This window comes from Macadamia integrifolia, chromosome 4 (assembly GCF_013358625.1).
Source record: "Macadamia integrifolia cultivar HAES 741 chromosome 4, SCU_Mint_v3, whole genome shotgun sequence".
Lineage (NCBI taxonomy): Eukaryota > Viridiplantae > Streptophyta > Magnoliopsida > Proteales > Proteaceae > Macadamia > Macadamia integrifolia.
The window spans coordinates 646347-669073 of NC_056560.1; the positions used below are offsets into that span (position 1 = coordinate 646347).

The 22727-nt window shown below is 38.5% G+C and overlaps 1 protein-coding gene across 5 annotated transcripts in view; it reads left to right on the forward strand.

Moving 5' to 3' along the window:
• The first annotated feature begins 2124 nt into the window (after window positions 1-2124).
• Window positions 2125-22727, forward strand: part of LOC122077370 (sister chromatid cohesion 1 protein 4-like) — a 68494-nt gene continuing 47891 nt past the window's right edge. The window contains exons 1-4 of one of the 5 annotated variants that reach the window (XM_042643303.1): window positions 2125-2786; window positions 12303-12564; window positions 13174-13271; window positions 13410-13459. In XM_042643303.1, coding sequence (XP_042499237.1) covers window positions 2663-2786; window positions 12303-12564; window positions 13174-13271; window positions 13410-13459 — 534 coding nt within the window. In that variant the 5' untranslated portion in view covers window positions 2125-2662. The remainder of the gene's footprint in view (window positions 2787-12302; window positions 12565-13173; window positions 13272-13409; window positions 13460-22727) is intronic. The other 4 variants (XM_042643304.1, XM_042643302.1, XM_042643305.1 and 1 more) reach the window with 4 other exon arrangements.

The window sequence follows — 22727 nt, forward strand, 5'->3', positions numbered from 1 at the left end:
AGCTCAAGATCAAGGGTAGTGATGTCAACAAGACAACTTTTAGATCTCGGTATGGACGCTACAAGTTCTTGGTGATGTCTTTTGGATTAACCAATGCAACGATTGTATTTATGGACTTGATGAACCGGGTATCCAGGATGTTTTGGACACGTTTGTGGTTGTGTTCATTGATAACATCTTGGTATATTCTAAAGTGCAGAGGAATATGTTATCCTCCTAAGATTGATATTGCAATGTTTGAGAGAGAAGAAACTCTACGCTAAGTTCAACAAATATGAGTTCTAGATTTCTCAAGTGGCATTCCTAGGCCACATTATCTTAGATAAGAGTATAGAAGTTGACCTAGGAAAAGTGAAAGTAGTTATAGAGTGAGACACTCCCAAGAGTGTGGCAAACATCCATAGTTTTCTGGGACTTCCATATAGTATAGAAGGTTTATTGAGAACTTCTCCCGATTGCGGTGCCGATGACTCGATTTGTACGGAAGGTTGTAAAATTTGAGTGGTCCGATACATGTGAGAAGAGTTTTAGAGAGCTAGGATAGAGATTGGTATCAACTCCATTTCTGACTATTCCAACCAATACAATGTGGTATGATTATGTATAGTGAAGCATCCGAATTGGGTTTGGGTTGTGTGCTAATGCAGGATGGGAAAGTCATTACATATGCAACCCGACAGTTGAATGATTGATTATGAGAAGAACTACCCTACGCATAATTTGGAATTGAAAGCCGTGATTTTTGCCTTGAAGATCTAACGACACGACTTGTATGGTGAAAAGAATGAGATATATACAGTGATCGTTAAAGCCTTAAGTACTTCTTCACCCAGAAAGAGCTCAACATGAGACAGATACATTGGTTAGAAATGATGAAGGATAATGATAATACAATCCACTACCATCCAGGAAAGGCTAACGTAGTAGCCGATGCACTTAGTAGAAAATCATAGACATTGACTCTTGCTTCATTGACCACCAATGAGCATCTGATTGAAGAGGCCAAGAAGTTGGATTTGGAACTATTAGTTGAAGGTGTCACCTTGTCAATATTGGCATTGGTGGAGCAACTTAGCCTAGTGAGAAAGATCATTGAAGGTTAGATTACTGATGTAGAGTTGCAAAAATTGATAACTAACATCGACCCCTAATTGTAGTTTGGATATGGCTCAGCTGTTCACGTGCGTCACCCATCATATGCAAGCGTAGCCGCTTGACAATTGGTCCAAATGTGAATATAGGCCGATTGCAGTATATCCGACCTAGATATCAGTAATTGATCGAGAATGTAAATCCTTACTCTGACCGATTGACCTGCCTCGTGCCACTTAGTCCACGTGGTGTCCTATGAGTGGCGAACACCTGGGGCTCATTTGATAACGTTTCAAGAAACGCATTTTTGCCGTTTATGTGTCCAGAAATGGCAGAAATGGAACAAAAAGCGTTTGATAAAACTGTTTCGTTTCATTTGTTTTCAGAAATAGAAATAGAAATTTCTACCTATTTATGGTTCAAGAAACGACTCAGGAGAAAATATTTATTTGTTTCACCGTTTCTGGAAACGACTCATGGCCATTTTTCACTGGTTATTATCGACTTCCAGAAACATGACTTATCAAATACCTTCAATTCCGTTTCTGTTTCTAGAAAAGGAAATTTATGTTTCTGCCGTTTCTTGAAATAGAAACGGTAGAAACGTTATCAAATGGGCCCAAAAAAATCCGTTTTTGTTTCCAAAAAATCCATTTTTATTTCAAAAAACATGAAAAACTATTTCTACTATTTTTAGACACAGAAACAGCAGAAACGTTATCAAACAGTACCCTGATTCCACAAACTCTCCCTCATCATTCTTTTCCTCTTACGGATCAACTAAACGCACACACGGGTGGATATACACGACTGTCTTTCTTTCATTTTCCTATTGTTATACCACATCTCACCACACGTGGCGGTTCACTTATTTAAGTCTCACATCCATTTTCACCTAAAACAAACGCAGCCTTAGTTGACGCGCAAATTCTACCCGATAAAAGAAAAAGAAAAAAGAAAAGTTAACGCGCAAAAAATTGACAAATCGGAAAATTCAAATTCCCTGATTTTCAAGTTTTCCTTCTTCTGTTTATGCTATAAAATATTAAGAATCTAATTTCAGCAAGCGAAGTGAAAAAAAGCAGGTCACTTTGCATTTCATCCTCGCTCTCGAGATTCACTGATCTTAATTCCTAACTCGGTACAGTTTCTTCGAAACCCTATCTCCATCGCTACAACACAAATTCGAGCTCCTCTGTTTCTGGACTATTTGGAATTTCACGGCTTCTTAAGGAATATTAGGGTTTGCTGTGGACGACAACTTCGGGAGCTCGTCAACGGTTCTGTTGAAGCACCAGAGCTCCAGTATTTGAACTTTCCATGTCAACAGAAACACTGAATTTGGAGTCTTTTCGAGGTTACACTGTTACACTTTTGAACTTTTTTGGAGGGAACTTGGGAAGATGATGTAACGGGAGCTGGGGATCTGCAAGGGTTTGGTGTTTGATGCCGGATTTTTCAAGCCTTGGTTCTTGACATTTTGGCGGGAGAAGGTTGGTGGTTTGAATTTGGGTTTTTTTGAAGTGGTGGATGGGTTGGTTTCTAGGGTTTCAGTGAGGTGTCAGGGAAGATGTTTTATTCGCAGTTTATATTGGCCAAGAAGGGGCCACTTGGAACCATATGGATTGCGGCACATTTGGAAAGGAAGCTTCGGAAGAATCAGGTGGCTGATACTGATATTGGCGTCTCTGTGGGTTAGTATCCTTTGTAATTTAATGCTTTGGCTTTTCTGAATTTGTGTTTTATTCCACTACCAAGATTTGAGAAGTTTGTGAACCCATCAATTGCACTTTGTACTCCCTATTTCAACATTTACATTATATTCATAAAAGGGGAAATGATGGAAACCGACTCTACTTTCATTTGATTAAACTAGGCCGGATAGTTTCTTTAGAAACCGGAGAGGTAAGTCGGACTCAAATTTACTCTAATATTATCTTCAGAGGTCCTGGAAATCAAAATTGAGAATTAAGTTGGATTGACTTTAATTTTGTTCTTCCAAAATTTATTTTCTTAGGTAACTCTGTAGAATTGTTTTTGGTGTGTATTTTTAGTGCGTCATCTGGATATCTTAACAAATCTAAATTAAATTTGATTTTCATCTGTATTTTTGTTTCTCTTTGGCTGGGCACATTTACTTTAACTCAAGAGATTTTCTAGTCGGTAATTTTACATTTTCATTCAGAATGGAATGTTGCCTTTGCACACTGCTATCGTCTCATATTTGCTCCAAAGTTTGAAACAATGGGTAAAACTCCAAAAGAAGCCAGGGAAATTATCAGTGATGAGGTCTGTAGGGAAGGCAGCTGCAGAATACAAAATGGACTTTTGAGACACAACGGTGGTTTTGGACCTTTGGTATATTTTACTAAACTAAGAAAAGAAGAATAAAAGAAATACAGGAATATGTTATTTCAGTCAAATATGGGAATAGTTTCTCTTGACAGCCTGCCCAAAAGGAATCACTCAGCAGCATATCTTGTTCATGCCATGTTGAAGGGTGATGTCGCAGTTCTGACGATGGATGTCTACGGATTTGTCTGTGTTATAATGTGGGTGTAAGAGTAGATTTGTCCTTAGGGGCGTACTTGTATTTGTACTCATAACCCTGCTATTATAAATAAATGAGGGTTAGAGTCAATTGACATAAGTCACAACTCCCCAAATCAGTATGGTATCAGAGCAGGTGAGTTCTTCTTCCCCAAAACCCAAAATCCTCTATCGTCTCTCATCTCTCCACCTCCATCACACCTCTCTCTTGTTATTTCTTCTTCCTACGAGCCACTTTTGTCCTCTCTCCCTACCGCGAGTCTCTCTCTTTCGTGCGACCCTCTCTCTCACCTCACCTTGTGAACTCCCTTTTTCACCCTATTTTGGTATGGTCATCTTTAACGGAGGCCTGGCTGGATCTCTCAGTGCATCTCCTCCCCTTGTTTTTCGGTTTTGATCAATTGGAGTCTGGCTGGGTACTTCTCTTGTTCGGTTAGTATTTGGCAAGGCTGCCCTCTATTGCCCATTCCTAATGTAAGGCTCTTAAGCTTTCTCACCTTGCTTTTGTTGATGATTTTATGATCTTCTCCAAGGCCAACATTGTTTCCCTGAAGTCTATTATGATTTTCTTGCAACGCTTTGAAGCCATTTATGGGCTTTGTATCAACCCGAGGGAATCCATTATCTTGTAGGGGTTTTTATCTCTGACAAAGCTGCTTTCCTTGACAAGACTGAATTCTCCCTCGACCATCTCCCAGTCAAATATTTAGGGCTTCCTTTGATTCCAGGCAAACTCTTTGCTCATCACTGTATACCCATGCTTGACAATATCAGAAAATGGCTTTAGTTATGGAAAGGCATGCTTCTTTCTTATGCTGGCAGGTTGGAGCTGATGCAGAATTGAGGCTGAACTGGGTTGACCCTTTAGGCAATCTCAACCAAGACGAACTGGATCCGATTTGATTTTTGGGATCAATAGAATATTTTAGGATCTACTTTATTTAGGAAATAATGAATTATTTTATTTGGAAAATATGTAATCTTTTATTTTGGGGTAGTTGTTAGTCAATTAGGGAGTTACCAATTTGAGTTTTATTTTACTTCTAATTTCATTAGTTAGAATTTAGGAAGTAATTAATAGTTGCTAATTTAGCTTTAGATTTTAATTAGGCAAGTTTTAATTTCAGTTTATTATATAAAGACATCTAACTGATGGGTATATCAACGTTGAATTGAATTGAATTGAATATTTTGTTGAAACCTTGGTGGTTTTAATGGGTTAACTGACCTTCCTCCCTCTTTGTGTGATTCTTCTTTTCTCCCCTGCAATTTTGAGTTCTCTCAGGGATTTCTTTCCTTCTTCTACAGCCCTCCATCAAGTGGTATCAGAGCCTAAGGATTCATCTCCTTCGTTCTTTTTCCTTGTTTCTTCCCTTCCCATTATCTGCTCTGATTTTTACCGTGAAAAAAAAAAAATCCCTTCTACTCTACTAAAACGCAACCCCCTTCTACTCTCGTAGTAACTGATCCTCCCGCCCCTTTTTGTGATTCTTCTCTTCTCCCCTGCAACTTTGAGTTCTCTCAGGGATTTCTTTCCTTCCTCTACAGGCCCATCAACAGAAAAAAAAAAAAAACCAAACAGAGACGTTGGAAATCCTAAATTCCCTTTAATTTATAAACCAGCAAACCCCTCCACTTTTTTTTCCCACCGCCTCTTTTTTGTTTCAGTCGAACCCCTTCCCTCTAGGGTTCTGGCAGCAGCAAAAAAAAATCAGCATAGTAGAGAGAGAAGAAAGAACAGAAGAAGAAGAAGAAGAAAGAGAGAAGAGAGATCGAAAGGTAGAATCAAAAAGAAAAAAAAAATAAGAGTGAGGAAGAACAGAGGACGTCCCTACGCCAAGGTTCCATCATGAGCCGCCCTCCTTGGTCAAAACCGACTCGCTGCTGCTAGTCTTCTTCCACTTTTTCCTCACAGTAGCTTCAAAGAACTGCTGGCCTCAAAGGTCCTGGCTTCGGTTTCCTTCGACATAGCAGAAGACCCTTGTTGGTTTCTTGTCTCCAAGAAGAGAATCCCTTGCCTTCTGTCGGTGATCCAAACCCCACCCCCGAGAACTCTTTCTATCTTACTCTCTTTAATCTGTTTGATTTTTCCACTTTGCCCCCTCTATTTCTCTTTTATTTCCTTTTGTTCCTATTTTTTATTTTGCTTCCAAGTCTACCCCTTCCCACATGTGGTATACTTGTGAGTTACAATTGGACTTCAGTTATTTACAATGCTGCCATCCTTGAAGAAAAAAATTAGATTCTCCATATTTACAGTTCTTCCACCCACTTGATTTTAGAGTTGGGTGTCTAATTTTTGTGAGGGCCATAGTAATTTCGACACAAGATTGGTTGTGGATTCCTTTGTGTTCAAATTTCGAGTGCGCTTGCCCAATGGAAAACCTGCTTGTTTATTGATTGATGAGAGACAATAGGACAATTTTGTCTCACGATCTGTGGTGGATATGTTGTCAAAGACCAATCAGATCATTTTTGAGTCAGAGGATGATGCCTTCTTTGAATTTTCTATTTCTTATTATTGTGATGGTGCTTTTTGTGAAGTGTTTGACTTTCCTCAGCGCATCATTAAATTGGGTTGAGGCTGGTTGGAACAACGAGATGGCATCCTTGATCGTGACAACAATATGTGCACCCTCCAGGCTTGCCACATGTATAAAACATTTAATCTCCATAGAATGGTTGGGTCAAAGAAATTGATACCTCTAGTACAACCTCAAGACAAGCAGATGCATCAACACAAGTGGAAGACCGTCCTATTGTGGAATATGTGCTGATAACGAAAAGTGAGAAAATCGTGGAGCCAGTGATGGAGGACATCAATGCCATGCCATTTGTTGACCATCATGAGTTCGTTCTTTCCTATGATTTTCCGGACTTAAGGCACCTCCATAGCTACACATCTTGGATTTTGTTTGCGATGCAGACTATGAGCAGCAATTCACCCCCGCTTGTGAGTTTTGATTGTTATCATTTTTTAAAACTTATGGATGAGTTTTTCTCAACATCAGGGAAGTTAATGCAGAATTGATGCTGAACCGGGTTGACCTTTCAGGCAATCTCGACCGAGACGAATCAGATCCAATTTGATTTTTGGGATCAATAGAATATTTTAGGATTTACTTTATTTAGGAAAAAATGAATTATTTTATTTGGGAAAGTATATAATCTTTTATTTTGGGGTAGTTGTTAGTTAATTAGGGAGTTACCAATTTGAGCTTTATTCTGTTTCTAATTTCATTAGTTAGAATTCAGGAAGTAATTAGGAGTTGCTAATTTAGCATTAGATTTTAATCAGTCAAGTTTTAATTTCAGTTTATTATATAAAGGCATGTAACCGATGGGTATAACAATGTTGAATTGAATTGAATATTTAGTTGCAACCTTGGTGGTTTTAATTGGTCAGGTGACCTTCCTGCCCCTTTGTGTGATTTTTCTTTTCTCCCCTACAACTCTGAGGTCTCTCAAGGATTTCTTCCCTTCCTTTATAGGCTATAGGCCCTCCATCAGGAGCTCATAAGATTAGTTTTCCAAGGCTCTTATATTTATTGGTTTGTAATTTATGGGGCTTTCTTCTTCTAGCATCTCTAGTCTTGAGTCCCTTATGACTAGTTTTCTTTGGAAAGGTTCTGACTCCTCCAATTTTCTTCGTCCTTTAAGTTGGGCAGCCATATGCCTCCTAAAATTTGAGGGTGGTCTTGGTCTAAGATGTATCAAGGATGTTAATGAAATAACCTAGAGAGGGGTGAATAGGTTATACTAGTGGAAATTAACTATTTTCGATGTATATGTCCCAAGTGTGATTGCAAGTTAAAAACAATGCTAAATAAATAAAATAGGCACAATCACATAACACAAGATTTATAGTGGTTCGACTCAATCCGAGTCTAGTCCACTTCCTACAAGAATCCTCTTGTAAGGTATTCCACTAGTTCTCCCTTTCAGTACGGTAGGTAAGGAAGAAAACCTTTACAATCTTTTTCACGGATAAGAGTATCCTTACAAATCCCCTTTATAGGCAGAGAGGCACTTTTACAATCTCCTTTGCAGGTAGAGAGGCACCTTACAATCTCCTTTAAGGTAGAGAGGCACCTTACACTCTTTTAAGGATAAGAGGATCCTTACAATCTCTTAAGGATGAGAGAGTCCTTACACAAGCCTAAGTACAGTCTAGACTTAATGTAAAATAGAAAATGGAGAAGAGGAATAAAAGAGAATTACCTCCGGTGTGGTGCAAATGAAATATGCAATGATGATAGAATGAATGCACCTTTTGAAGTCTTCTTGATGCTTGTAATGTAAATGCCAAGATGTAGATGAAGACTTGTAGATGGTCTTGAGTTCCTCTTGAATGTAAAATAAAGAACTTGAACTCAAGAGATGGTGTAGACCAGTTCTCACTTCTAATGCTCAAATAATGCTTCTCTAAAGTTGAGATTAATTGTTAATTAATGAGTAGCATTAGAGGTATTTATAGGTGATCTTAGGAGATCATTTTAGGCAGTAAATCTCGCTTAAATGGTCATATTCTGGGTCCACTGGTCGACTGCCATCGGTAGCCGGTCGACCGCCAAGAGCCGTTGAGGCAAAATATAGCCGTTGAGGCAAAATATAGTCGTTGAAGCAATATATAGCCGTTGGGGCACTTCCAGGCAGTCACCGGTCGACCGGGACTTTTTACCGGTCAACCGTCTATGGTCTCGGACAGTTCCGGTCTACCGAGGCTTTCATCCGGTCGACCGCCAACATGACAGACTGTTTGGACAGAATGCTGTTATACTGACCAATCGTCAGTGTTTTGACCATAACTTTTCAGTCCGACCTCGGATTGACCTGAGATCAGTTGTGTTGGAATCGCGACTCAATTTCCTACAACTTCTATGAAGGTTTCATCTTCTGATACCGACTTTAAGATTACCCAAAATGCCCTTGAGTTAGGTTAATCTGGTTTTCATAGAATTTCACTAGAGCACATTTTTCCTAATATGTTCCTCCCCACTTAGAGACTCTCCATACTTGGTCAAGGTATGCTCTATGGTCATTCTAGTATGATGCAATGCACATGCATGTGGTGAGTGCATATATATGTGGAAGTTACAAATTACATTAAAAATGACCACTCTATCCTAGTGGTCTTCTTCTTCACTTGAACCTTCCACTCTTTGGCACTTCATCTTCTTTTCTTCTTATTTGCAATTCCATGTCTTTAAGCTTTATGTCTTAATATTTTGAAGCTTGGATTCTTCTGATACCTTCTTCAAGTATTGATACCAACTTATTGATACTCCTCATTTGATGACTTCAATCTTCATTTCTTCCTTTCATTCATCAAATTTGATCTTTGATATGAAGTCTCTATAAAACAATACTTGAAGGAAAATTATGAACTACCTTCATATGTTTGTTATCATCAAAACCAACTATAGGAGTGTGGGCATATCCCTAACAGTTAAAACTGCTGGTATTACTAAGATGATCTGGAAGCTGGTCACAAGAAGAAAAGTATCTGAGTTGATTGGGTTTACTCGGGACTTCTTCGCTTAGACTCCATTTGGACAATGACAACTTTATCTAATGCTTCTTGTGTTTTGGTGCAAGATCTTGTCCCTTAGGACAACTGTTATTGGGGCCATCTCTACCTAGATTGTTGATGGCACCTCCACCTCTCTTTTGCTTGATCATTGGCATCCTTTGGGAATTCTTTTTCATGCTATAAGTGCCAGAGCCATTTCTAGTATGGGGCTTTCCAAGCATTCCACGGCATATCATGTCCCTAGGTTCTTGGTCTCCTCCTGCCACGGACTCTCCCCAGCTCACATTGTTTAGAACTCCCTGCCTCCCATTATCAACCCTCAACAAGAAGAGTGGATTATACTCTTTGGGCTCCTACCTCATTAGGCCTCTTTAACTCCAAAGTGGCTTGGGATTATGTTAGGACTAGGGGGAACTTCTCTCCCTGGCACTAGGTTATTTGGTTCAAGCATCACATCCCTGTTATAACCTCATTGTCTGGCGAGCCCTTGCCAGCTATCTTTCATGTAGTCATTCCTCATCCATCGTTAGATCATAGTCTCTCCCTTGTGTGGTCTTTGTGGAATAGAGCTTGAAGATATCAACCACTTGCTCTTCGATTGCCCCCACTTTGCCTCTATCTGGAAAGGTGTCCTTGCAAAGTGTTGGCCTAGAAGCAGAAGGATTCTCCCTTTTCAGAGGGAATGGATTTTGATCGATATGGCTTTGCTGGCTCTTCTGTCTATGATTCTATAGGCAAGCTTGCCTTCTGTGCTACCATTAACCAGATTTGGATGGAGCGTAACCTTAGTAAAATGGACTTCCAAATCTCGCCCTCTTAGGCAGATTAGGGAATCCATCTTCTTTGATGTCAAAGGAAAGATTTCTGGTGTTTCTTCCACTTGTATTGCCTCTCCTAGGAATAGTCATACCATTTTGTCTTGGGGCCTCTGCCCCTCTTTGCTTCAGATTCCCTCTCTTGTCTCTTGAGGGGTTGTCCTTTGCTTTTCTCTCTCCTCTTTGGGAGCTGTTGTATTCTTTTTTCCTCTTTGATAATGAATTATATATCTATAAAAAAAAAAAAGGATTGATGAAGTGGAGAGAGGCACCTGGGATATTGTGTGATTGATGTATTCCTCTAAAGCTTAAAGGAAAATTTTACAGGATTGTGGTAAGACCTGCTTTGATGTATGGGGTGGAACGTTGGAGAGTCAAGAAGCGTAATATAGATAAACTAAGCTTAGTAGAGATGAGGATGTTGAGATGGATGTGGGGAAAAATTAGGAGAAATAGAATAAAGAGTGACCAGGTCAGAGATGATCTGGGAGTAGCCCCGATTCAAGACAAGCTTAGAGAATGTCGTTTAAGGTAGTAGGGACATGTCCAACGGAGACCTAGGGATGCCCTACTGAGGAGGAGTGGCCAAATCTAGATGGAAGGGTCAAAAAGAGGTAGGGTTAGGCCTAAAATGACAATAGAGGATGTTGTAAGAAAAAAACATGTAGGTGCTAGGTCTTGACTCTAGTATGACCTCAAATGGAGCTGTTTGGAGGGAAAAGATCCATGCTGCCGACCAATTGTAGGTGGGATGTTCCTATGGTGCTTCTTTGTTGTTTTATTTTTCTTTCCTCTTCTTTTTATTTTTTTCTTTCCTTATGTTTCCTTTTATGTGGATCCATGTAGCCGACCCCATTTAGTTGGGAAAAAGGCTAAGTTGCTGCTGCTGTTGTATGCATACTTGGCCTACTTTTGTGTTTCTTTGGCTTGAGCCTGTTACTAAAGACCTTTAGACTTGGAGACTCTTTCATAGAATCTGTGTGAAGGATGGTATAAATTTGGAAATGGAGTAATAATTATATGGGCTGATAGGGTTGATCAAATCTATGGACTATTCTTGATGTTTGGCTTTATGCAATTCTCTCCTAATAAGAGACTGGCAGATTGGGTTGGATTTTGGATCAGAGACAGTTGATCACGATTGGATCGGCCAATCCACTGCTGGCTACTAATTGTTTCCCACCACATCCTTGATATCTTACCTCTAGTGGAACTGAGTCATAATATAGTAGTGGAACTCCTTTTGCAGTGCCAAATGATGCAATAATCGATTAAAGTTAATATAAATAGTATATACTTATCTATTGAAACGAAAATATTATGCCATGAAGTGGAAAATAATGTTACAGCTTGGCGCTGAAATGGAAGGTTTACCAAGACAGGAAAGGTTGAAAATAATAAATTCTAAATGAGTGGCTTGAAAATGATTGATAATGTCCATGTTAGATAGATAAGATGTACTGATGCTTCTTATTTAAAATTTAGGCTATACTTGTTTGGCAAGAGGATGAACGAAAAGAAAATAAAGAGAAGTTGTGCAAAGTGGAATTTTCTCATAGGTGTTTGGTTGACAAAGAATTAAAAGCTGATTTGTTGCATGAAAAGTTCATGATCTCATGTTTTGGTGAGAATTTTGAAACTGTGGGAAGAATTTCTTTTGACGAAGTTAAAAACCAAGACAAGAATCTTTGTTTCATCTCTTGTCGAACAAGCACCCAGAGAACTTTTGTTTGCTTGCACAACTGTTCTTTTCTCTGATCCTAGTTTGTTATAATTGTTTTTGATTTACACTGAGGTTCATTTAGGCCCCATTTAGTTTGAAGTAAAGTGAAGTGAAGTAAAATGAGGATGAAAACAAAATGGAAAATTTTGCAATTATTGCCATTAATAATTTTGTAACTAACTCAGCAACATACTAGATATGGTGACCAAATTTACTTTATTTTTCATCCTAACTATGGCTGAACAATTTTCAACTACATGCTAAAATTTAGTTACCGTATTTAGTATGCTGTTGAGTTAGAAAATTAATCTTGGTAATGATTTGATAACTTTCCCTTTTTTTAGGTTGTTTTACTTACCTTCATTTTTTTTTGGATGAATAAATAATGCATTAAAACAGGGGGAAAGAATATACAAAGGGAAAGGGGGTGGGGGATAAGGTGGGTGGGGGGAAAGCAAAAGCTAGCAAAATGAGACTAATACCGCATGGAGAGCCAAAACAGTGCCTCAGTGTTATTTCTCCTTTGCTTTGCAATGAATTATTCCTTACTGACTTCTCTGACTTTTAATTGAATGCCAATCTGTTGCAGACTCAATTCTTTTCCCTGAAGTACCAATTGCTCTTCGGTTGTCTAGCCATCTTCTACTTGGGGTGGTGAGGATATATTCCCGAAAGGTGAATTATCTTTTCCATGATTGCAGTGAGGCTTTGCTTAAGGTAAAGCAAGCTTTTCGTTCCACTGTGGTCGATCTGCCACCGGATGAATCTACTGCGCCTTATCACTCTATTACCTTGCCAGAGACTTTTGATCTTGATGATTTCGAGTTGCCAGACACTGCACTTTTTCAGGGGTTGGTTCTAAAATTTTTAATCTGCTCTTTTGGTATGATGGTCTTTGTATTATACGGTAATGGAATCCAGTGTTTGCAGAATCCACCATTTAAGGGTCTCATCTAGAAACTACTTCTATATAAAATAACTCATTGTTATGGTTATAATTTGGCACATGGTTCCTAAAACCTGATCAGGGTCAAACTGGAAAAAGGCTGTTCTTTTTTTTTCAGTGGTTTTTAGAGGGAAAACCAGAAAAGGGGAAAGCTGTGAACCAAAAAAAGAAGGGAGTTCTGTTTTTTCTGGTTTGACTGCCAGTTTGGAGTGTTTTTGAAAAACTTTGAGCCTACATTGTGGGACTATTTGTCTGATTCCTTAAATTTTCAATGAATGCTATAGATTTAATGGTTGCCATCATTTGGTCAGGTTAGTTTATATATGATCTCCAAAGAGGAACCCCATTAATTATGGTTCTTACCTCTAGCTAACTTTCTTTTGGTCAGACTATAGGAATAGGGGCATGCACTGTGTTATGTGGTCACAGGAGGATATCCTTCCCTTTTTTATTTAGTAATTTATTATTATTTTTTGTAATCAACATTGCTTATCTGTGTCCTTAATACATGCAGTAACTATGTCGACCATCATGTTAGTACGAGGGAGCAGATTACACTTCAAGATACCATGGATGGTGTGGTCTATTCCACTTCACAGTTTGGATTGGATGGTTAGTAGTTACCTTGGTATGGCATGCTTGAGAATCTTTTTTTGGGTGAAAGGCATGCTTGAGATTTGGTGGGTTATACATTGTTGTTCCGAGAACCTGGATAAAATTCACATTTTGCATGTTTTCTTTTTGATTCAGAGAGGTTTGGTGATGGTGATACTTCTCAGATTGGCTTAGATCTTGATGAGGTAATTCTATAACTTTGTTCTGTACCATGATCATTGATCTTAAACATTTTAGTTTTGCTTTATATACATGCGTGTACATGTGCATGGTTTCAAGGATTAATCTCAGTTGATCTATCTGGTTTGGGATGGATTTCCCCTGTCCATTGACAAGACTGGATGATCTGATATGTGTCAATCATGACCCATTGGTGTAACAGGATCAGCTGATTCAAGGCTTCTATTCATTTGAAATGACTTCCTGGATCAAACTTGAACATTCCTTCAAACACTGATGTAACCCTAACCATAGGTTAAGGGTTTGCTGAGTTGATGTGAAGAATATAATTATCCTTTTGAAATCTTTGTGTGTTTATATGTTATGGATCCCCTCATCCCTTCTCGAGAGAGATGTGAGGCAGGGATTTTTGTAATATGTGCATGATGTACAGGGCATCATTTGGGTTCTTGTCTTAGTGCACCAGTGCTTTGCATGGTTCTTTTTTGAACCTGCATGCTAAAAGTTATCATCCTAATTGATGAATGCTCACTTCTGCTTGATGCAAGCTGTAGCTTTCTATTTACACCCACCCCCCCCCGCAAAAAAAAAAAAAAAAAAACCCGTATCTTTTCAGTGCTTCAATACCCTTTTTAATATTAGTATCCAATATTGGTTAGAATTACAAACCAATCCAAAGAAAATAAATTCTTAGTTCTACACTAATTATTTCCTTACAGCAATTAGGAATGTGTGACCTATGCTGTAGAGTATTTGTAGTTGGCCAGTTTAAGAAAGGCCTTCCTAGTTGTCAAGGCAACTAGGGGACCCAAGGAAATTAGGGATGTAAACGGATCAGATTCGGCTCGGGTTCACTACTATCCGAATCTGATTCCGATTCCGTTTACTGAATGGCATACCGAATCTGATATCCGATGGAAGTTTAAAGACTAATATCATATCAGAATCCGGGAGTTCATCGGATATTGGGATATTATCTGGGGCCTGCATGATGATGACCATTCTCTTTCTGGGCTAAATTTCTGGATAGAAATGACTTTTTGTATTTCTGTTTCTGGGCAAAAATAAACTTTTTTTGATAATGTGTAGTAATTTCTCTTTTTGGGTTAGAAAAGAAATAGAAATGCGTTTATTAAGCGCATATTAATTTATGTGTATGGAACTTATACAAATTTACAAAATGTCATTCAATACCCAAAATTTTGGCATAGGTGGTGGTTGTGGTGTGATCATTAAACATAATAGGAAAGCCAAATTAATACAAAAACAATATGATGCAATATCAAGGCCAAACCTAGTAGATCCCTTTGGCAATCTCGACCGAGATGAGCCGGATTTAAATTAGGTTTTTGGTTCAGTAGGATATTTTAGGATTTATTTTATTCAGGAAAGAGTAAGTTATTTTATTTGGAAAGATATGCAATATTTTAATTTGGGTAGTTGTTAGACAATTAGGGAGTAACCAAATTGAGTTTTATTTTGTTTCCAATTTCATTAGTTAGAACTTAGAAAGCATTTAGGAGATGCTATTTAGTTTTAGATTTTAATTAGGAAAGTTTTAGTTCCAATTTATTATATGGAGGTATGTAACTCAAGTAATTGGCTATTTTTTGAAGAATGAATGGTTATGGTGCCGGGTAGGTCTGGAGGTTTGAAGCAATCATAGGGTGCACAGGAAGGGCCCACGCTGACCGGAGAGTTGGGGGAGCACCTTCGAAGGTGTTAGGCAAACCAGAGATGGTGCCTATGGGGGCTGAAGTAGACTGCAAGACTGGCGCAATATAGGCAGACGGAAGGTTGCAGTGGCATCAAGGGGATCCAATGACAAAGGGGCTTTCGACTAAGTAGGCCTATGGCGATATAGACAAACCTGAGACTGTGCCCATGGGGGCTGAAGGAGGTTGCGAGGTGGGAGTGATATGGGCAGACGGAAGGTCTGCAGTGGCAGCGGTAGTTGCAGGATGGCGGAAGGCCATCAAAGCATGAGGCGTAATATCACCTCAAGGGATGTTAAGGGATCGGATTCGAATTCGGATAGTATTATTAATCCATTATTTGAATTCGATCCTTTTATCCGACTGGATACATAGAATGATATGAAATTCAAATTCATATATTTAATCGGTACCCGGATATTATCCGGTTCGATTCGTTTAGCAAGTGGATACCGAATATCCGAAAATTACTTATCTGATTATCCGTTTCCATCCTTGCTTTACCTAACTTTTTTTTTTTTCCAAACACCATAATGAATTTATAAATTACAACTTTGTAACATTTAAGATCCTGCCCTGAATCCCTCCTAATAGCCTCGATGTGCTCAAATAAAATAGCCTGCTGCTCTCCCATCCCAAACAATCCATAAGGGAGAATTTACTCTTATCTGCAGCAAATAAAATAGCCTGCTCATCCCAAAACTCTACAGTAATGCGACTATTTCATGGGGTATGGAACCCAAGCCAAGCTCCGGAAAAACTCAATCCCTAGAAAGCTTTAAATATTTGTATCCATATAAGTTATTGTAATCAATCTCCAACTCCATTTCACAACATCACAATTCTGTATCTAGAGTAAACTACAGGTAATACAACAAAGAATGCCATTTGGTACATAATTATTTGCTACTTCAATATGAAAGGAAGAAGAGAAAAATAAACATTTAGATCTAAGGTCCCTCTAGAAACAATAAAGCATAAAAATTGGACATATAAATTACAATAAACCCGATAATTCAAACTTTTTTATTGACAAAGAATGCAGCATTGTTATGTAAAGTAATAGATAGAAATTCCCTGAGATGAAAATAAAGAAGTTGTTGTAACAAGGCCATTAGGGTTATGGTCTATGGTCTTGTAATATTCTTTAGAATATTGCTGTAATAGTCTCTAGGATATTCCTGTAATATTCTTAGAATATTCCTTTCTCTCTATTAAGAGGGCTAGTCTCTGTGAGACATAAGCTCAATTCCTCAATTCAATATGGTATTAGAGCCATGAAACCCTAAACCTTTCCCTAAGCCAACGATCTGTGAGATGATGTACCAGGGATGTATTCTCTAGTTGTTGAAGACTCTGATTCTATTGTCTGAGACCCTTTGGTTCTATTCAACAGCCATGTCTGACATTACTACAACATCTTCAGGATCTGACGGGGCCTCTTCATCTATCCCTATCATCCTCCCTAGCTCCATCAAAGTAGATGGGAGCAACTATCTGCTATGGTCTCATTCCTATTACTTGGCTATTGCTGCTCGTGGCTTGTCAGCCTATATTACTGGTGCTACGAAGAAGCCTACTATTGCTGACAAAACCTAAGTAAAATGGGAGATAGACAACTTTCTCGTGATGTCCTACCTCATTAATTCCATTGATCCCACTATTGCTCGGAACTATCTCTTGATACTACTACCAAGATCTGGAAGGCTGCCATGGACACTTATTCCCAGGTGGGCAATGATGCCCAATGTTACGAGCTGAGGAAATGTATCCATGACACCAAACAAAAGGATTTTTTTCTTTCCCAATATTATTCTACCCTCAAAGGTATGTGGCAAGAGTTAGACTTTTATGATGATACCATTCTTAAATGCGAAGTTGACATTGCTATTATTGCAAAGAAAGAAGATAAGATTAGTGTTTATGTATTCCTTGCTAGTCTTAATACCGAGTTTGATCAAACTCGAGCTCAGATTCTAAGTAGGGATCCCTTTCCTACCCTGGAATAAGCCTAGGCCCTTGTGCAAATTGAGGACACTCGTCTTATTGCTATGATTTCCCATGTTACACAAAATTGCTCTCCTCTCTACTCGGGTTTAGGGAATCAAACTAGGGAAACTCCACCTAGACCCACAGAGGAGGTTGTCAGGTGTGATTACTGTGGAAAGGAGCGTCGCATTAGAGACAGATGCTGGAAGTTACATCGTAAACCAACCAACGCTCGTGGTCGTGGATAGGGAAGTTACACTCCCACGGATTCCTTTGTCTCCAATGAAGTTCTACAGACCTTGCACCAACTGATGACCAAGCTTCACAATGCTTCATCCTCTGCGGCCTCAGCTACTTCTTTGCCAGTTTCCTCTGGTCCCTGCACCATACATAGGTATTCCATTTGGTGGCCATTGTGCATCGATTGAATCCCCTTCTTGGATTATCGATTCAGGGGCCATGACCATATGACAGGGTTTTCTAAACACTTTGATGCTTACTTTCCTCTGTCAGGTAACCAAAAAGTCCGGGTGGCACATGGGTCTCTTTCCCCTATCTTTAGAAAGGGTTCCATCTCTCCTAGTCAATTATTATCCTTGTCTTCTGTTTTGCATGTCCCAAAGTTTACTACTAATCTTCTTTCCATTAGTAGCATTACTAGAGATCTTAATTGCAAAGTAACATTCTTTTCTACCCATTATATTTTTATGGACTTGGTAGCGGATCATACGATTGGTAGTGGGAAAGTGGTGGATGGGTTGTATTGGCTTGATCGGTCTCCTAGTGCATTGAGCACACAGTTCCAACTGCATCTACTTCTGCCTTGCATAGTCTTTACCAGTGGCATCGTTGCTTGGGGCACCCACCATTAGGAATTTTAGCAAAGTTATTTCCTGATTTATTTCGCAAGTGTAATGCAAACAATTTCTTTTGTGATGCTTGTGTTTTTTCCAAGCAAACTAGATCTATTTATACTATTTCTGATAATAGAAGTTTAATTCCATTTGCTTTAATCCATTCTGATATGTGGGGTCCATCCTGTCATGTCCCTATTATTGGACATCGATGGTTTGTGACATTGATTGACTGCTTTAGTCGTACTACTTGGGTGTATCTACTGCGTCAGAAGAGCGATATCTTTGTTTTAAACAATTTCATAAGATGGTTCAAACTCAATTTGATGCTAAGGTACGGATACTCCGGACTGAAAATGGCACTGAGTACACTGATGGAGAATTTCAGGTGTATTTAATTGATCAATCCATTATACATCAAACTAGTTGTGTGGGTACGACTGCTCAGAATGGAGTTGTAGAGAGGGAGAATCACCGTCTGTTGGAGGTGGCTTGGTGCCTGATGTTTGAGACACATGTTCCACCACAATATTGGAGTGATGCAGTGTTATCTGCATCTTATTTGATAAATTGGGTATTGGGAACTCGTTGTCCTACTGAGGTCCTCATGGGTTGTACTTCCTTTGTTGTACCTCCCAAAGTGTTTGGATGTGTCACCTTTGTAAGAAATCATCAGCAACATGGGAAGTTTGATCCTAAGGGTCTTCGCTGCATCTTTCTTGGTTACTTTCCCACTCAGAAGGGGTACCAATGTTAACATCCTCCCACGAGGAAGTATTATTTGAACGTGGATGTAGTGTTCCATGAATCGCTGCCTACTATCCTACACCTCTTCAGGGGGAGTTGCCTAGAGTGAAGGTGTCACTAATTGGATTGGAAGTCGACGGAGTAGATGATGGTTACTTGGAAGGAGTCACAAGTCAGGAACAATTGGGACCATAGTTGTCACGGCGCCAAGGCAAACCAAGGCGGTGGAAGGTTGTCTAAGCGCTTAGGCGAGAAGGCGCCCGCCTTAAGGCGAACTAGGCGAACAAGTGTTATTTTTTATTTTTCCTATTTTTTAACATTATTTAGTAAGTTATATATATACCTTGTATCATAAAAAATCAAGATTAAACCACATCAAGTCATTAAAAATCAACATTTAGCCACATCAAATCATAAAAAATTAACATTAAGTCATATTAAGTTATAAAAAATCAACATTTAGAGAAATGCTCTTATTCTATAATAAGTTTGATTGGTCAAATGATTTTATTTTTACATGAGACTTTTTGTATTAGTTATAATATAAAACCAGCTTTCTAACAAGTTTAAGATTACTTAAATTTGAGTTACAATGACAAAGTTATGCTTCAGTCAAACTTATTTTTAAGTGCGCGAATACTGTTAAAATCGCTTGAATGAAAATAATTTTATGAATATCAAAACAAAATATTTTTTTACCGGACTTTTGGTTTTTAACAATGTTTTAACATGATAGAATTTATAAAATTTTCATAATTGAGAAAAACCCTAGTATTTAAAAGTTGAAAATCGTCCCTATAACCAAAATCCAGTTTTTGTTCTTGGATTGGGGGGTTGACTTTTTATCCTTTTGGAATTGGATTTTTAAACTATTTTTATTGGATTCAAATAGGGGGTATTTGCTTATTTATGAATAATATCTTAAGTAAATGAAATAACAAATATTAAAAACATTTACTTAAGTGATATTTGGCATAAATAAGTGCCGAAACACAAGGCAACATGCAGTGCAACAAGGCGGCTGTCGTGGGCAACAAGACAACTATGATTGGGACCTATTTCTGTCATGACCCAAACCCAGATACAGGTAAGGTACAACCCTCGTGGGCAATGATCAAATGATCCAAACATTCACCAAAACAAATAGGCATATGAGAACTCACAATATTCAAGTGTCAACAAAATAAAACAACTACTTAGATAAAATATCCCAAATCTTACCTACTAGTGGCAATCTAAGGTGCATTCTCAAATTTAAATAAAAACACTGTCAGAGTTCACATAAATCCACATCTTACTACAATCATCTAATAAAATAAAATAAACTGATAGTAGCTTCAAGTCGCCCTCGAACTCCTGCTCCAAGCATACCTTCCTTTCAATTATCTTTGATGTTAAAATAATGGGTTAAGCTCAACAACTCAGTAAGGGAAAATAGTAAAAGCTCATCATAGGGCAAACAATCAGACAAAAACAACAGTTAAAACAAACAATTTTAGTTTCTCAAATCACACTTTTGATAAAATGTGATCACTTTAAAAATCTCTTTTTATCACACTCTAGCCGGCACTAAGGGACATAAGCTACCATCGCCCATAATACGAGAGGGAATCATGGCCCCCACAATAACACGATCACACAATCACACTGTTGTCACCACTCTGTGACTAAATATACACCATTGTGCACAGTGGGTATAAGTCCCATAGCTCAACGGGACACCCCTCTCTGGTCTGGTATGGAGTAGTCTATTTTCCCTCACATACTCTCTTTTCACACTTTCACAAAATCATTGTTCATAAAATCACTTTCTTTACGAAAACACATAGGTAAAATCTTCACATAAGAATCACATCAATATACGTCACACTAATAATCACCTTCATCAATTATCAATCACTCCCATGAACTCATGTCGCACATAAACACAATTCAGAACAAGTATAAAATACAATCATACAAAACATCTCATCATACAATCAAACCACACACCTGTGGTGTAACCCCACTATAATCCACTTACCTCAGCCTGCAAGTCTCCTACTTCCACCCTCCACCCTCCACCCTCCACCCTCCGAGTTCTGAATGCTCAAGTCAAACACAACCTACAATTAGTTACATCTCCCAGTTCAAAACTAATTCAAGTATCTCACTTTCTCCTCAAAGGTCAATCCTCCCAGACATAGGTCAAAACTATAGGAAACAATTCCCCTCAACACGTTTTATCACCCTTCCGAAGATGAGAATGATTAGTTGAGTGATTAAGGAGTAATTAGAAAAACTACAATCTCAAAGTGTAACTTTCAGATTTCAGTAAATCTGAAATTACTCTCAATCCGTTGGACAGATGGTCCCCGAATTCGGATTGAAACCTCCCCTAGGACGACTCACTAACCCCCAAAGTATGCCCAAAAGTTAACGGTTGGATTTTAAGCACTTAGGGAAATACAAGTTCAGGTCTCCCTATTTTCCTCAATTTCATGGGTTTATAAGTAACATGCAAATCGAGAATAAGATTTTCTCCCTGAGTGGATTGATTCTCTTTATGGTAGGGGAACCAATGGTAACAAAACATGGGTCTTTGTATAGCTAGATTTGAAGAAAAATCAAAGATCAAGATTTGGACAAGAATACACTTCTATAGATCCAACTAAGAATTAATGTTAGGGACCTTCTATAGGCCCCAAATTAGAATTGATTACTCCTCTTAGGCAGCCTAGAGAATCCCAAAAAGTCTTTGCCATATCTGACCAGCACAAGGTCCCAGTATTTGGTTCCCAAGAAAATAATATTGGATTTGATCACATAGGTCCCATATTGGGTCTAAAAAAAAAAAACCGATTAATTTAATTTGGGTCCCAAAAAAGAATAATATATTTGGTCCCTATGAATTGAATCCCAGACCTTTATAAAGAATATTAAATTTGGGTCGCGGTTTGGGTCCGAAGAAAAACCCTTATCCTAAGAACAATTAGGGTCCCAAAAACCCTAAATATTGGGTCACATGAAGAAACCATCATCTGCAAGACCCCTTTTTGGGTCCCAAAAGAAAAACAGCAAAACCCACGATTAAAACTAAAGATAAGAGGACATCATTACCTGAAGAGGCAGAAAATAGAAGAGTAAACACCAAAATCCCCCTTCTTTCCCTTTCTTTCTTTCTTCCTCATAGTCCTGTCTTCTTTCCTTCTCTCTTTCTTTCTTACAATTCTTCTTTCCCTTTCTTTCTTTCTTTTATAGCCCACGTCTCTCTCTCTTTCCCCTTCTTCGCATCTCTTTCTCTTCCCCACGGTTCTCTTCATTTTCCTTTCTCTCTCTTCCCCATGGTTTTCTTCTATTTCCCCCTATTGCACCTTCTAACTTCACAGTTTGTCTAAAAGGGGTGGGGTCCACAAATTTTTTTTTTTAAAAAAAAGAAAGAATCTTAAAAATAAAAGGATAGAATCTCTTTAAAAAAAAAAAGAAAAAAAAAGAAAAAGTATCCAATTAAAGAAAACTCTCTTATTTACTCTACTAACGAGGTTTGAACCTAGGACCTCTAATTAATTAAGGTACTAGCCACTAGGCTAACTCATCGAGTCATTAAACTAAAGCCTAACTTTGAATATTTAACAAAGCTTAGAAAATAACATAAAAAGATATATAATCAAAGGTTCCAAAATTTAAGGCATTACAATTTCCGTCCAGGGGGAGTTAGCGCCCATTTCTGCCTAGGGGGAGCAGTCGACGATTTCAGCTTAGGGGGAACCAACTATTCCAGCCAAGGGAGAACAATTGATCAGATCCACTCAGGTGTTTGAGCGCCGTCGTCATAATCAAACCCATCCTACCATCACTGCACCAAGCCAGTCACATGCTCCAGAACCAAGTCCTAGTGCTAGTAAGTCCCTTTCTACTAATCTATTCCTTGATTTACCTATAGCTGGTCGTAAACCTCAACAGGATTGTACTAAACATCCTATTTCTAA